Source organism: Astyanax mexicanus, chromosome 23 (genome assembly GCF_023375975.1).
Source record: "Astyanax mexicanus isolate ESR-SI-001 chromosome 23, AstMex3_surface, whole genome shotgun sequence".
Lineage (NCBI taxonomy): Eukaryota > Metazoa > Chordata > Actinopteri > Characiformes > Acestrorhamphidae > Astyanax > Astyanax mexicanus.
The window spans coordinates 10,745,787-10,763,412 of NC_064430.1; the positions used below are offsets into that span (position 1 = coordinate 10,745,787).

At 40.1% G+C, this 17,626-nt stretch overlaps 1 protein-coding gene across 7 annotated transcripts in view; it reads left to right on the forward strand.

Annotated features, from left to right (window-relative positions):
* chd9 (chromodomain helicase DNA binding protein 9) overlaps positions 1-17,626 on the forward strand; it is a 109,678-nt gene that overhangs the window by 8,285 nt on the left and 83,767 nt on the right. For 6 of the 7 annotated variants that reach the window (XM_022667060.2, XM_049471402.1, XM_022667052.2 and 3 more), the window contains exon 2: positions 4-1,733. In XM_022667060.2, the coding sequence (XP_022522781.2) occupies positions 138-1,733 (1,596 nt within the window). In that variant the 5' untranslated portion in view covers positions 4-137. Of the gene's footprint in view, positions 1-3; positions 1,734-15,088; positions 15,313-17,626 lie in introns of those variants that run through there. The other variant, XM_049471405.1, reaches the window with a different exon arrangement.

The following is a 17,626-nucleotide window of genomic DNA, read 5'->3' on the forward strand; positions in this document are numbered from 1 at the left end:
TAGATCCTCTGCAATGGACACACAGTGGCTATACGATCCCTGACACTCTTCTAAAACACATTCCACGTGGCTGTTCTTTTGTATAGACTGCAGTAGAAGCCAAGCCTCTATGCAGTGAATCTGTGACTGATCCCACAATGGACTTTTTTGGTGACCCAAATCTTTTTGAGGGCTTGGCCCAGGATTGTTTTGACTCTGGTTCAGTATCTTTGGCGGATGAGTTGGATCTAGGCTCGGGATTTGATCCACCTTTAGTGAATCCAGTGGGGGCTGAAAAACACCCTGGGATGGTCGCAAATTCAGTGCCCTCTGCCAATCCGCCTGGTCTACACTACAGTCAGTCGATGGCACAATTTGAAGGAATGAAGGTACAGACCTCTATGCCACAGTCCTTCTCTAACTCTGGGGGTGATCACAGTGTCGGAGGGCCTTTCTTGAACCAGCAGTCTCATTTTCAAGAGCCATCAATGAATCAAGTATCTCAGACTAATGGACTGTATCCCAGCAACAGCCCTATATGGGGGGAACAGCGAGTACATGCTTACCACCAGCATCTGCAGCAGCATCAACAACAACAACTTAAGCAGCAATTACATCAGCAGCAAATCCAGCAACAGCTTCACCACCATCAAGGTCAACAACAACATCCACAGCATCCACATCAGTACAATCACCAACATTCACATCTCCAACAAAGTCAGCAAATCCGACAGCATCAACTGCCAGCCCAGCACCAGATGCCACACCAACAAATTAACGCTCAGAGTATGCACCAGCACACAAACTTTTACTACCATGGCCCATCCAATGTCCCATCCCACCAAGGCCACCATAGCTCAGTAAATCCAGAGGGCAGTCCCTTTCATCCAGGTGCCGATGCTGGTCCTCGCTCTCGGCCTAAGCCTTATGCTGAGGTACCAATCATTCCCACAACATCTGAGCAACATGGTAGGTTCCAGCTAGCTCAAGAGCTGCAAGGGTTCTCAAGGGTTTCTGAAGCACAGGACAATAACCTGGGGTTCCATGTACAGTCTTCCCCTGAAACCTATGCCCTGTCATCCTGCTCAGCCAACCTTGCTCCATCCTTTCCCCCCTCTCAATACTCCTTCCCTGGGCATCCTCCTGCTGCGACAAATGCATCCCATCCACTCTCTGTTGCCCCAGTCACGTTGACCACCACCACTGCGGCAATTGCATCTGGTTCTGATCATGGTGGCCAGACTTCCAACTGCCCGTTCTTGTCAGATCCTCTAATGGAGCAGCAGAGAGGCCAAATTCAGATCCCTAGAAGGCAGCTGCAAGAGTGCCCTTTCAGTTCCCTACAGACGTCCAAGCCAGCACAACAGGATACCTATGGTTCTTCTCAAATGTTCTCAGAAGCCTTAGACTCTTTCCCTGCCACAAACGGCTACCTCTCACAACAGGACGAGAACCGTGCCACCAACCCGAGTGGGTCAAGCTGCAGTGGGTTTCAAGGCCTTGATGAGACCTTGATGGATCATCAGTCTGAAGATATTGACAGGATTGCAGAGGGACATGATCTTTTGGGAGATGAGCTGTTGCCCCAGCTGGAAGCTTTTGTACACGAGGAGACCTCCAGCAGATCCTGGACCAGCACCAAACAAGATAAGACAGCAGAAGAAGAAGGAGTAAAGAGAGATACAATAAAGAAGGAGCCAGGAGATAACCTGGCATTTGAGCGATCACTGCCGTCATACTATGAGTCACACGAGGTAAGATCTCTGATGGAGTTGTTGGGTGTTGTCTTGATTGTGATTGTGATTGTGACTGATTCTGGAAGATACCTTGCATGGTTTGAAAGGAGGTCAAGGACAAGATATTCAATTTTCCTCAGCTCATCTGAGCATATTTATTGCTCTTAGTAGTTGTTCTGTTTCTCTGTATACTTATACTTATCCTCCTTTCATCCTGTTTTTTAATGGTCAGGACACTTCTCACTTTCTCATCGCTGACATATGACTTTGGGTGACATGGTGGTGGTGTGTTAGTGTTAGTAGTGTGTGTTGTGCTGGTACGAGTGAGTGGAACAAATACAGCAGTGCTGCTGGAGTTTTTAAACACAGTGTGCACTCATCCTTTAGTCTATTAGACACTTCTACCTACTGTAGCAGTTCCACATTGTTGAAAAGGTAAAGTAAGAGACAGAAGCTCTGAATCTGTTGCTGCACAGTTAGTATTGGTCATCTTGTAGTCCGTCATCAGTGATCATAGTTCGCTGCAGTGACACTGAGGTGTTTAAGAACTCCAACAGCACTGCTGTGTCTAATGTGGTCCTGTGGGGTGGAAGAGGGTGGAAGAAGTAAAATAAATGTAGTCAAACAAATACAGGACTACTTTCTGTAGTTATAGGAGTTAGAGGAAAGAGCGATTGCTGACGTCAAGCACTCAAGCTTCCTGCCTGTGAGCCTGTGTAATATTTAACCTTATCCCTCCAGAGAGCAAGCGCTTGTTTAGCTGAAATGTCCGTCTTAGACAACTGTACGTAGACTTGGACTATCTAGACAGCGAAGTACGGGCAAAGACTCTATTCAATCAGAGTGGTTGAGTGTTACTTCAGCTCTTACTAGCTGGAGGGCTACAGGCAGGTAGCAGCTGATTAGCAGTGGCAGAAGTGTGCTCAGGACTTACCGGGGCTAAGCATACTTAAGGCTATAACAAGATGTGGGTCAGGCCAGCCAAGGGATACTGCAGCAGGCGTGCACTCTGACTGGTCGGAGCGTGGGGGGTGGATGCGTGGTGCGTTTGTGCGTTTGTGCAGTTTAGGCTGGATGTTTGTTCGTGTTTGCGGGTGGGCACTCGCCCGTGGGGGGGTGGAGGGGAAAGAGCAAGCAGTCAGGGAGGACAAGGGAGAGGAAGAGGGAGAGGGGGAGGGATGAAGTGGAAATAGAAAGAGGAAAACACTCTTAGCCACCCCTGCTGCAGGCTATGATCACTTGTAGTGTCAGAGGAGTGTCTCAAAGAGAGTGTCTCTCTGTCTCTCGCTCCCTCTCTCTTTCTCTCTCTCTGTCGCTCTGTCGCTCGCTCTCTCACCCCCCACCTCCCCACCCCCTTCTCTCTGACGCAACAGCCTCAGTCTCTCCCCTCAGCCCAGTGCTGCTGACACAGGAGGCCTGGGCTCAGAGTGCCTCACACACACAGTGCCTGCCAGTTCTAACACACACACACACACACGCGCAAGCACGCACACACACACACACACACACACACACACACACACACAAGCTGGCATGCATGCTCTCTTTCTCGCGCGCACACACACAAACCTACTGCTAACCCGCTGCCAGATGCACGCAAATCAACGAGTGGTAGACTCACATACACAAGCCTGTCTGGTGCTAGCTTTGTGTTTGACTACCATTCTTTTAGCACATTGTGTGTTGATTTCCCAGACAGGGATTAAACCTAGTCCTGGCTTAAACCCAGTCTGGGAAATCAACCAATAAAGCCTATTTAGTTTCCCGTACAGAGATTAAGCCTAGTCCTGTACTAATTGTTTCTTTCAATGGAAAATCTTCATTTGGAATGCTATGTTCTAGTCCAGGACTAGGATTGATCCCTGAATGGCAGGGGTCGGCAGTTAAGTTTGGCTGTGGGCCAGATTTTTTCCAAGCCATTGCGTGGCGGGCCACAAAAAAAAAAAAAATCTGTTTTAGAAAATGAAGTGTGATGGGATGGAGTGCTACAGACTAGTAGCTCTCCAGCCCAGAGGGTTGTTGAACCCAATTGCAGAACAGTTGAGCTCAAAGGACGTAAACCCAAGAAAAAAGGAAAAAATAAATTAATACAAAAAGACTACTCCTCACGCTGGATCGAACACTGAACTGTCATCAGGGGCGTGGTCCTATACATTATCGCTGCCCCGGCTAGTGAATTAGGACATGGCTGGGGAAAAACGCCCTTATAAAAAACTAAAACAAGGGGAAACTAAAGTCACACTGAACGCAACAGAGAGACAGGGAAGGAATGTAAACAAAAAAAAGCTTGCCAGAGAAGCATTTTATTATTATTTTTTTTTTCCATTATCGTTCACTATAGTTCAAACAACCTCACAGGCCAGATGTTTCATGCTTGCGGGCCACATCTGTCCCGCGGGGTGCTTATTGCTGACCCCTGCTGTATGGGAAATACAATGGGTTTATTTTCCAAACAGGGATTAGGCCTAGTCCTGGACTAATTTTCTTTCACTGGAAAATCTTCGTTTAAAATGCTGTGTACCAGTCCAGGACTAGGCTTTATCCCTGTATGGAAAATTAAATAGGCCATATGAGTTGATTTCCAAACCAGGGATTAAAACTAGTCCTGGACTTCTTTTTTCTTTCAATGGACAATCTGTATTCGGAATGCTGTGTACTAGTCCAGGACTAGGTGTAATCCATATATGGGACATGAAATTGGCCCTATGAGTTGATTTTCCAGACATATGAACAGTTTTCCAGACAGAGATTAAGGATAGTCCTAGACTATAATTTGTTTTCGAAGAAAAATCTCCATGTAGAATTATGTGTACTAATCCAGGACCAGACCAAATCCTAATCTATTATACTGGCCCAATGTTTTAAATGGTTTATTGAGAATTTGCTTTAAGAGTTTAGTTAAGAGACGTATGGGCAGTTTCCCAGACAATGATTAGGCATATGAGTTGATTTCCCTGGCAGAAAGTAAGGCGTGTCCTGGGCTTGGTTTTTCTTTCAATTGGAAATCTCAATTGGGAATGCTGTGGAGTTTTCAATGATTAGGTTTAAGATTAAGCCCTGACTGGGACACTGGTCCAATATTCTTGCTTGTTTATTAAGAATTTGCCTCAAATATATATTAGGTCTTTCAATGGAAATAGAAAATATCTCTTAACCAAAACTCTATGCAGCATTCTAAATAGAGTCCAGGACTAGGTTTAATACAGTTGTGGTCAAAAGTTTACATACACTTGTAAAAAAACATAATGTTATGGCTGTCTTGAGTTTTCAATAAGTTCTACAACTCTTATTTTTCTGTGATAGAGTGATCGGAACACATACATGTTTGTCACAAAAAACAGTCATAAAATTTGGTTCTTTCATAAATTTATTATGGGTCTGCTGAAAATGTCACCAAATCTGCTGGGTCAAAAATATACATACAGCAACAAAATTTGTCAATTTTGGTGATGTAGTGAGTTGTGTCAATCAAATTAGCTTCATGTCATGGCCTCTTCACTTCTTGTAAGTGATTCTGATTGACTACAGCTGTTGACTTCTCATGAGCCCATTTAAATAGGGCTCATTTGACCCAGTGATTAGACTCAGCTACAAAAGCTACAATGGGAAAGTCAAAGGAACTCAGTGTGGATCTGAAAAAGCGAATTATTGACTTGAACAAGTCAGGGAAGTCACTTGGAGCCATTTCAAAGCAGCTACAGGTCCCAAGAGCAACTGTGCAGACAATTATACGCAAGTATAAAGTGCATGGAACAGTTGTGTCACTGCCACGATCAGGAAGAAAACGCAAGCTATCACATGCTGCCGAGAGGAGATTGGTCAGGATGGTCAAGAGTCAACCAAGAATCACCAAGAAGCAGGTCTGCAAGGATTTGGAAGCTGATGGAACACAGGTGTCAGTCTCCACAGTCAAGCGTGTTTTACATCGCCATGGACTGAGAGGCTGCCGTGCAAGAAAGAAGCCCTTGCTCCAGAAAAGGCACCTTAAGACTCGGCTGAAGTTTGCTGCTGATCACATGGACAAAGATAAAACCTTCTGGAGGAAAGTTCTCTGGTCAGACGAAACAAAAATTGAGCTGTTTGGCCACAACACCCAGCAATATGTTTGGAGGAGAAAAGGTGAGGCCTTTAATCCCAGGAACACCATGCCTACTGTCAAGCATGGTGGTGGTAGTATTATGCTCTGGGGATGTTTTGCTGCCAGTGGAACTGGTTCTTTGCAGAAAGTAAATGGGATAATGAAGAAGGAGGATTACCTCCAAATTCTGCAGGAAAACTTAAAACCATCAGCCCGAAGGTTGGGTCTTGGGCGCAGTTGGGTGTTCCAACAAGACAATGACCCAAAACACACATCAAAAGTGGTAAAGGAATGGCTAAACCAGGCTAGAATTAAGGTTTTAGAATGGCCTTCCCAAAGTCCTGACTTAAACCCCATTGAGAACATGTGGACAGTGCTAAAGAAACGGGTTCATGCAAGAAAACCATCACATTTAGCTGAACTGCACCAATTCTGTCAAGAAGAGTGGTCAAACATTCGACCTGAAGCTTGCCAGGAGCTTGTGGATGGCTACCAAAAGCGCCTAGTTGCCGTGAAAATGGCCAAGGGACATGTAACCAAATACTAATGTTGCTGTATGTATATTTTTGACCCAGCAGATTTGGTGACATTTTCAGCAGACCCATAATAAATTTATGAAAGAACCAAATTTTATGACTGTTTTTTGTGACAAACATGTATGTGTTCCGATCACTCTATCACAGAAAAATAAGAGTTGTAGAACTTATTGAAAACTCAAGACAGCCATAACATTATGTTTTTTTACAAGTGTATGTAAACTTTTGACCACAACTGTACCTGTCTGGGAAACTGCCCCAATATCCATGTTGGTGTATTGAGAATTTACCCCACAATCTAGTAGAGTTTTGGTTGAGAGAGTTAGAGACAAAAACAACACTTACACTGCTGTAAAAAATTGAGACCACCCAAAACCCATTTCATTTTCAATCAAAGCTCGGGTAAAAGTAGAATATTTGATATTTCAGCTTTTTTGGATTATAATGATAACACGTTATTGACAGGAAATTAAATGGAAAGCTCAGCAGTCATAATACAAATAATAATGAACTCTGCATGTTTTCCTTTATTCCTTACTTTTCATTCTTTTCAGTCTGTTTTTCACACCTCTAAAGTGCATTGGTATGGGATTAGTATTACATGTGGAGATGAATAATGTATTTGTACTACATGACAATTGTAAAATATAAAGGCAATTTACTAAGGAAACAAAAGAAAAAACAAAACAGCTGCTGGTGGTCTCAGAACAATGGACAGACCACCCCAGAGGCCTGACTCCAACATTTATTTGTTTGGCATTACTTGGGCTCATGAGAAGCATTTGTAAAGGATGAAGGCTGTGTATTATGAACAGTGATGTGTTGAAACTAAAGAACTAAATTGTGATTTGCTAGAAAACTGGGTCAGAACATATTCCTGATATTCTGTGGTTAGTGCCTACCAAAAGTAGTCAAAAAAGGAACACCTTCTGAACTGGCAAGCGGGTCACGGGTACTAGTGATGTATGATAGTGACAATATCGATTTAAAACACGATACATTAAGTCTCCCTCACACATATATCACTTTATCACATAAAGTGATCTATCTCACTCTAGCCAATTCTACCTCATTTAATTTCACTCTCTAGCATTACCTCACTCTACTTCACTATACCTAATTCTACCTCACTCTACCATGCTTTGGCTCACTCTACCTTGCTCTACTTCACTGTAGCCCACTCTACCATATCCTACCTTGCTCTAACTCTTTCTGCCTTTATGTACCTCACTCTGGCTCACTCTACCTGCTCTGCCTCACTTAACCTCACACTTTCTCGCTATACATCAATATACCACATTGTAGTGGTGTGCCATATCGTATCGTACGCGATAATATCGCCAACATTTTTGAATATCGTGTACGATATTACACCCTAAAAATATCGTGCCATATCACCCACCTCTAATTGTCTCCTCAGGGTGCTACTTTTTTTACTGTTTTTAGCAAAAGAAAAATTCACAATGTTCTTATTTTCCATTATATATCTACTAGAGACAGATTATATCTGTGCTGTGTCATTTATTTTACTTTAATCCTGGATGTATGGAGAGATTTGGAGTGCATTATTAATAGTATCGTGACATTCTGGATCGTTGACTTCTGTTAGAAATCTGATCAAATCCTTGTATTTTTTAATATCTCAGATAGGGGTGTGGCATAAATCGTATGCAATAATAAAATAAAATTTTCATTTTGTTACAGTAGTGTATTCTTGAAAAAAAAAAAAAAATCATTAATTTATGTCGCCAAGAGTATCGTTCTCGCGAAAATACCATGAAATATCATGATATTATTTTATGGCCATATCGCCCACCCCTACCACATTGTATTTTACTCTCTATTTTATCTCACTCTAACACATTCTTCCTCACTTAACCTTACTCTGTGGATATACCTTACTCTACTTTATTATACATAATTCTGCGTAACTATACCTCATTCTATCTAACTCTACCTTGCTCTGGCTCAACCTTCTTCATTCTAGCTCACTGTTCCCCAGGCGACCTCACCGAGCTTCAGTCTACATTGCTCTACCTCATTATTTTTTCTTTACCTCACTTCACCTCACTCTACCTCGCTGTAACTTACTTTCTCTCACTCTTCCTCACTCAGCCTTACTATACCTCCCTCTACCTTAGTGTACCTCTCTCTACCTTACTCTACCTCCCTCTTCCTTGTTCTTCCTTTCTCTATATTGATGTGTCTATTATAAAACTCTTATCATAATAACAAGAAAAATATTATTTATCTTGCAGTCCTATTGGGCACCTAAGCCTCACTGATGTGACCCATAGGGCCCACCTAACAACATTCAGGCCATAAAGGATTTGCTGCTAATTATGTCTTTGTGCCGGATACCACAGGACACATTCAGATTTCTTTAGTTCTTGAGTTCATGCATTAAATGTTCAGTTTGATCTGTTGTGGTGGCATGAGGGAGACCTGTTCAGTATTGGGTAGGTGGTGGTAATTTTATGGCTGCTTCTTTTATATACAGTATACTATACAGAAAAATGTATTTAGTATTAGTTTAAGTTTACTGTAAGAATTCTGTAGATTTTTCAGTAGTAGTGTTAGTGTAGGTGTTTCCCATATCAGCAGTAAATGTGGACAGATGTCTATTAGTAGATAGACGGACAGAGAGACAGCAGGCTTTCTGAGCTGATTTGTCCTCTGTCCTCACAGATCCTTAATTAAAGCTCAAGCAGAATGTCATCGACGTACGGATTGTGTGACTTCCTGTAGAGAGAGAAATGGAGAGTGTGTGTGTGTTTGTGTGTGTGTGTGTTTGAAGGTTAGACAGGGCCATTCATGTGCAGTGGGCTGTAGAACGCCAGCAGATGCACAATGTGAGGCAGTGGCTATCTGGCTTGGAGACAGAGAGAGAGAGAGAGAGAGAGAAGGGAAAGAAAGATGTAGGCCTGCTCACTGTCTCTCTCCCTGGAGCATTAGGTACTAATGAACGCTCGAGGGGCTGGAGCTTCTGGCTGCTGCTTTCAGCTCCAGCCACCAGACTCTCCAAATCGTTTTTTAACAGACTAAGACCAGATTGTTATAAAATTAAATTCAGCACTTTTATTTTAACAAATGAACTATTCTCAGTGGCTGTATTAAAGCCTATTACTTGAAATAAAAATGGAAACATTTTTTTTTTTTCTATTAACAAAGTTAATAGAAAAAAAACTGAAATTTGAAATATTAAGAAACAATTTTAAATCAACAAGAAATAATTTCAATATAATACTTTTTTCTGAAAATATCGAGAACATGTAAAAAAAATGGAAAAATAAAGAAATTGTCTTGAACTCGTCTTAAGTTTTAAATAATTAAATTATTTTAAGTAATTACATAATGAAAAGCAAATCATTCAAAAATAATCTCAACCATTGAGAAAATGTCTGAAAATATCGAGTAAAGAATCATAACATTATCTGAAATGATACTGACACAATGATGAATCATCTCAAAATAGTGACAAAATATATCAAAATAATGAGGAAGCATCTCAAATGATGATAAATCATGAGAACTTAAAATATTACATTGGAAAAAGTTATCAAAATAATTCCCAAAAGTAGTGGTGAATCATCTATAATTATTATAAACAATCTAAGAATAATTAGAAATCATCTCAACATAGTGGGAAATCATTCCCATGTTACGTGAAATCAGTAAAGAACTCTCAATAATTTTACAATATTGAGAAACCATTTCAAAATATTGAGCGAGCATACAAATGACTGAGTATATCAAACCAATGACTTAGTATCCCAAAATAACAATGTAGCAATCTACTTTTTTATGATTTTCTTTTTACTGTATGTGATTAATTGTTAAAGCAGTTTACTTTAAGTGTTGTTTGTTTATTTTTTAAACTGTATAGGTGTATATGGAGGTGCTGTGTTCATCCACAGATCACTGTAAATGTGTTGTATGTATTAGAGTAGGTAATGGTAGTAATGCTAGTAGGTGTGCAGTGTTTGGGCAGGGTGATTTGTTAGTCAGATGTAATGTTATCGGTGTGGCTGACCGCGGGAGCTGTTCTTTAATAATGATTTAGAAGTGCTGTAAGGTGATAAGATGAGCAATACAAAATCAGACAAGGGCAGATGTAATAATAACATAGTAAACATAATAAACATAAAAAAAATAAAGTAAAGCTTTTAAAAAAGATGGAAAGCTATAATGTTCTCCTGGTTATTATGTTTACTATATAGAATTACTAGGCAGCATTGTGTGTCCTTTGATTAGTATTTGTTAAAATACACCATGAATCTCTTTACATTGTATATCATTCTTTTGAATGGACCCATAGAAATTTGACTTCCATGAAGTTACTTTATTTTTCTTTAAGAAAATGGTTAAAATATAGTTAAATAAATTATTAATTGATTAAATTAATATTTAAACGTATGTCTACACTGGTGGTTTTATCTTTATCTATACAAAAACAGGGTGACTTATATATTGTATTCTGGTTAGTTTTAAAATGGTTCTAAACTGAATATGAAATACATTGATATCGACATATTGATTATGTTGGTGGTTTTTACTGGTTTGTACAGTTTCCCAAAAGCATAATAGCATTAAGAACATATTTACAAGGTGAGAGAGTCCTCAGTGTGGAGCTTGTTTGACCATCTAAGTCATATCTCATCTTAGTTTTGAAGTACATTTATGACTGGAGTAGTAGATTCATGAAAAATTGCACTGCTAAGGTAAATTTGTGATTAAAATTGCAATGCTGAGGTAAATTTGTGATTAAAAGTATATTGCTGAAGTAACATTGTGATTAAAATTGCACTGCTGAGATAAATTTATGATTAAAATTATACTGCTGAGGTAAATTTATGATTTAAATTATACTGATGAGGTAAATTTGTGATTTAAAATTGTACTGCTGAGGTAAATTTCTGATTAAAATGATACTGCTAAGGTAATTTTGCCATTATAATTGTACTGCTAAGGTAAATTTGTGATTAAAATTGCACTGCTGAGGTAAATTTGTGATTTAAATTGTACTGCTGAGGTAGATTTGCGGTTAAAATTGTACTGCTGAGGTAAATTTGTCATTAAATCGCAGGTAAACATATTATGTGTTGTCAATACATATTTTTCAATTTTAGTTTTCTAAAATTACATTCAGTTTTATTGAATGAAATGAATGGAAACCTGTGATTCGGTATTCTTTTTTTAATGCTTCTCTGGGTCATAGAATGAAGAGCCCAGTGACTAAATTATAGACTTAAATTTTTTTTGACATGACAAAAAATTATGACATGACATGATGAAACATCCTGTTGAAGCGTGTTTTCCTGTGTTGAGAGTGCTTTAATGAAGAGTCTGTGTGCGGTGGTCTGTAGATGGTGGGGAGATATGCTGTTAGACTGGGCTGAGTTGAAGACTACTACTGAGTACTTTTTTTACACATAAAGAATGGAGACGGGTGGTTGAAATGGACTGATTTATAGTGATTTAACTGGTATTTTGTTGGATAAGATCACCAGTCGTAAGCGTGAAATTAGAGTGGACTCTCCAGCGCTAGCTGACCGCAGTCTGGGCCAGTAGCTCACGAGAAGGGGCATGGTGGTGTCATGAACTGGAGCTGTCACACTCACAGAGAGAGAGAAAGATGTAGAGGGGGATAAGAGGCCGAACAGAGAGCCTTTGTGTGTGTGTGCTGCAGCATTGTGTGGAGTGAAAATTCAGCAACATGAGTGCAAACATGAACCCCAACAACAAACCCCCCCCCCCCCCCCCACACCACACACACACACACACACACACACAGCTCACACTGAACTGGCAAAAGTAGGATTTTGGACACTATAAGGCTAATAACGAATACATTAATGCATAAATTAAACAGTAAAATATTGCTGACAGAGACAGAAAACCTCTGGAATATAATAGGAAGATAGATGATCACAAGCCATCAAAACAAACTGAACTGCTTAAATATTTGCATCAGGAGTAAAGGCATAAAATTATCCAAAAGCAGTGTGTAAGACTGGTGGAGGAGGACATGCCAAATCGCATGAAAACCGTGATTAAAAACCAGGGTTATACTACCAAATATTGATTTCTAAACCCTTAAAAAAAGAGGTCTGAACGCTCTGCATGTTTTTTTTTTAGTTAAGCTATTTCTCATTTACTGCAAATAAATGCTCTAAATGACAATATAACAAATAAATGAATGCATAAATAAAACTGTAAAATATTGCTGACAGAGATGTGCACACACACACACACACAGACATGCACAAATTGTCTAGTCTCTGCAGCATTTAGACATGAACCTATTGACACCATACTCCCTAATGCTAGGCATGGGCTAAAGTGGGGGTTAAAGGGGTATAAAGTCCCCCCAGCTTTAGGCTGTGGAGCAGTGGAACTAACTGTGTTCTCTGGATTGATGGTAATGTAAAAAAATAAATATATAATATACTGTATGGGATTTATTAGAATGTCCCCCAAAGACCATGAACAGTCTACTGATCTGACAGACACTGAGGGACCAGCTGTGATGATGAGGGCTGTATTGTACGGTTTAGCGTTTCCTCTTTCTAAGGTAGGTTTAGAATATGCAGCTACACTTTATTTAGTTCATTTCCTCTATTGAAGCTCTTAGTTAAACTGAGTAACTCTGCACATTACAATATTCTAACTTAAAAAGCTTCAAAACTGCCCTGAGACAAAAAAAAAGGCATAATCCTTTATTCTTACGTTCCATAACAAGATTAATTCTTTTTTGTATTAATCATTTGATTAATTAAAATAACTGTACTTTTTTTCAAGTAAATAGGAATAGTGTCAAAGAACCTATGCAATAGAGGGATTCATTATGGATCATTACAGATACTTTATTTTAAAAAAGGATGAAGTAGTCATGCAATGAGAAAAAAATAAATCCTGTATAGAAGAAAAAGGTCAATAATCTTTTTATAATCGCATTTCAGACCTTGCAAATCATAATAAAATCGAATCGTAAGGTGCCTACACGAGTCCCACCCCTAATATATACAGCTCTGGAAAAAAATAAGAGACCACTTAAAAATAATGAGTTTCTTTGTTTTTACCAAATTGAATACTTATGGAATATAATCAAGAGGAAGATGGATGATCACAAGCCATCAGTAAAGGCATAAAGTTATCCAAAAGCAGTGTGTAAGGCTGGTGGAGGAGAACATGCCAAATTGAAAATTGCATGAAAACTGTGATTAAAAACCAGGGTGATTCCACCAAATATCGATGTCTAAACTCTTAAAACCTTATAATTATAAACTTGTTTTCTTATTTCCTTATTATTATTTGAGGTCTGTAAGTTCTGCATCTTTTTCATCCATTTCTCATTTTCTTCTAATAAATGCTCTAAATGACAATATTTTTATTTGGGATTTGGGAGAAATGTTGTCTGTAGTTTATAGAATTAATCAATAATGTTCATTTGGCTCAAACATAAACCTAAATAGCAAAATCAGAGAAACTGATTCAGAAACTGAAGTGATCTGTGAATGTGTGTGTGAGAGAGCGCGTGAGAGAGAGAGAGGGGGGGGGAAGATTGCCGTGCTACAAAATAAAATGTCATAAAAAATAAAAATGAGAATATGCAGGTGCCACATTAATGCATGCTTGAATACCTCACCCACTTCTTCCTCCTCCTCTTTTACATCTGTATGATGGAGAGGGGAACCTCTGGTGCGTGCTGGCTTTATGGCCAGTGTGTGTGTGGGATCAAATCGGCTTGGGTGTTTATGCAGTTGTTGATGTGTTTGGGTGTAGTTCCGTGTGTGTATGTTGAGCGTGAACAGAGTGTTGCGAGTGTTTATGTGGTTTCCATGTGTGTGTTAGTGTGTGTGTGTGTGTGTGTGCGTGTGAGGCCGAGGGCCTCAGTTGAATCGCTGGCTTTGTTGCTTCCTGACCCTGCCACAGTGAGGTTTATATAACTCAGTCACTCAGCCTGCCAGGCCAGGCCTCCAAGCAGCACTGCAACCTGACACCCTGTCACTCTCTCGCACACACCCTTCCCTTTTTCAGTGTGTGTGTGTGTGTGTGTGTGTGTGTGTGTGTGTGTGTGTCTATGGTGTGTGTGTGAGAGTGAGATAGAGAAATCTAGACTGAGAAATAACAACTTCTGATCTGAGATCAGCAGCCACCAGTGCTCACTGCCAGGCTCTATGTATATGTGTGTGTGGTGTGTGTGAGGGGGGCTGGCCTAAGGGCTAGACAGAAAGAAAGAGGACGTGCCTAAAAGGTTAAAGATCAGCAGGAAGTAGTGTACGAAAAAGAGCGTGCTGAGGAACAAAACGGAAGGGGAGGGAGATAAAAAGAGAGAGAGAGAGAGAGAGAGAGAGAGAGAGAGAGAGAGAGAGAGAGAGAGAGAGAGAGAGAGAGAGAGAGAGAGAGAGAGAGAGAGAGAGAGAGAGAGAGAGAGAGAGAGAGAGAGAGAGAGAGAGAGAGAGAGAGAGAGAGAGAGAGAGAGAGAGAGAGAGAGAGAGAGAGAGAGAGAGAGAGAGAGAGAGAGAGAGAGAGAGAGAGAGAGAGAGAGAGGGAGGGGCGAGTTAACTTGGCATTGGACTGCAGAGAGAGAAAGAGAGAGAGAGAGAGAGGGAGCACGTGGGAAGTCGTCCAGGCCAAACCACACAGTAGGTCTAAATCAAACACCGTCTCTTTTTCTTCTTTCTTTTCTTCTGGTCTGAATGTGGGTTTAAAGTTCACCTCACTTCCACTGAGGGTCAATTACCCTTTGACTTTTTTGTTTAGGAGCTGACGTGTGCCTTTATATGCGTGTCTGTGAGTGTGAGTGTGTGAGTGAGCCGGTCGATCTGATTGTACTTGCTGGGGGGATGGTTTGGTTGTGTGGGTGGAATGTCAGGCGTTTCGGCCGATGACACAACTTGACCTCCTTCCGCTGCAGTCCAGTTAACCCTTCGCGGGCAAGGCCAGGCCAGGACGAGGTCAGACGTCCAGACGTGTGCCGGTAAGGTTGTGTTCAGACTGCAGGGAAATCGGGATTTGTTTCGAAAATCAGATCTGTTGTTATGACTATTCATACTGCTATTTGCAAGTGATCAGATTGGATTTGTCTGAACATCACAAACATGTCTGATCAAAGCATTAAATATGCTTTGATTTGAGCATCTGATTTGAGACTTCAGAGCATCCAGACCATACCTGTCAAGTTTTGGACTTAAAAATAAGGGATTTTTTCCGCCGCCCCAACAGCCCAAACGAGGGGAAACATTTTTTTAAATATAAAGTATAAATATATATATTTTTTATTTTATATATATATTTTTTATTTAATAGATTTTATAGATAATAGATGAAATTGAAGGGTGCACAAATTTACAAAAAGGACATGGATCAGATATATTCCATAAGTAAATAATAGTCCTAAGGGGCCTACACAATTAATAATATTTCATTAATACTTCTTTCTATCGTTCAGTCCACTTCTGATCAGTTCAGTTACTTTCAGCCCTCTCCACATTTTCTCTCTCTCCAGCTCAACCATCTCTTCTACCCCTTCTAAATAATACATTACATTACATTATAATACATTACCACAATACTTGAGATGTAAACAAATTCTAACAAACCCTAAAACTAGCCCTGAACTAATAGAGTTTGGAAATGATAGTTATTGGCTGATCAGGCACATCAGGGCAGGGCATTATATATATATATATGTAGATTTTTCTCAAACCCTGAATATCTATCTAGCTAATTCTAAAGTTAAGATAACTGAGTCACAAGCTATATTTTATTAAACACACAGTGGGTTTAATTTATGTTTTGATTCAGAGAAGGGTCTTTTTAACCAGCTATCAGAAACAATCTCATCACAGTTTACATGGTTAATTACCTTTCTTTTAGAAAAATCTCCGTATATCCAGATTAGTTTTAACGACAGCTGCTCCGACTAGCTGCCTGAACTCACAGCGAGGGGAGGGGCGGGGCTTCCCGCACACTAAACTGCGCTCCGCAAAACCAGCTAACTGATTGGCTGTTTCTCCTGAAAGGCGGGACTTTCTCCTTGAACCGGCACCACGATTGGTTAAGAGACACACAGCGGTCAGTGCATTGTCGCCTGTGGCCTATACATTTTTTTATTCAGTATAATACGGGAAATTTACGGGAAAATACTAATACGGGAGGACGGCGGGAAAGAGGAGTAAAATACGGTAGTTTCCCGGCCAAAACGGGAGACTTGACAGGTATGATCCAGACTAAGAAGCATCTAAACAGATCCAATTGTATTTCGTGTCCGAATTTCATACTAGGGATCTGAATCACGATAAGACATGATCACGATACATTCCTATCGCAAGACAATTCTCTACGATAATTCACTGCATTTTTAGTAAGTCAAATTAGGGGTCAAGTCTTAGGGAGTTTAGAGTGCCTATGTTTCAATAAAAGTATCAATATTTGATGCTACATATCGATACGATTCAATACGATTAAAACAACATGATATATCATAATAATTATATATTGTCTCAACCCTATTTTACACCACCTTCAGACATATCTTATTGCAGAAAAGTCCAGACTATCAAAAATCTGTCTAGATTAGCCAAAACTCAGTTATCGTTTTGCAGTCTGACTCCAAACATAGCCTATTTGTGTGTTTATACCAGTTTAACACTGGTAACACCACACTGTATTTGTGGTAATGAGCCTAATTCTTGTGCATAAAGGTTAACATCTATGTAAACTCAGTTTTAGATTGTGTGGCCTATTGAAATGGCCAGTACAGTGGTTTCCAACTGCCAGGTTATAAAGCGATAAAGTTATAAAGGCAGGTCACCAGTTGGTCACAGAGTCAACACAGTGTCAGCAGGTTTCTCAGGCAGCCTCCCCACGTTTCTTCAGCTCCCATGACACGGTGGTCATGGTCCTGGATTTTGTTTATACCAAAAGAAAACATCTGATTTCACAATCTCATGTTTCCCAGGTTAAAGAGGGCAAAGTTTTACAATCTCACCTACATGTGCAAGTGTACGTGTGTAGCATGTTTAGCTATATTACTGTACCGTAGCTATACTCTGTACTGCTCAAACTGCTCGTTTTACTTGCTCTTCCAGTATCTTCCATCATCAGCCCAATATGTTAATCCTTTACTCTCGTCTAGCACAAAATGGAGGATTGTTCTCCTTTCAAACTGCTGTTAATCATTTTAGAAACAACAGTAGATAACAAATAGACTGGTACGGTAAGCTTGAAACTTCTGCTCTATTATGTTTTAATTTTGTGTGTGTATGTGTACGTGTGTGCCTGTGTTTGTG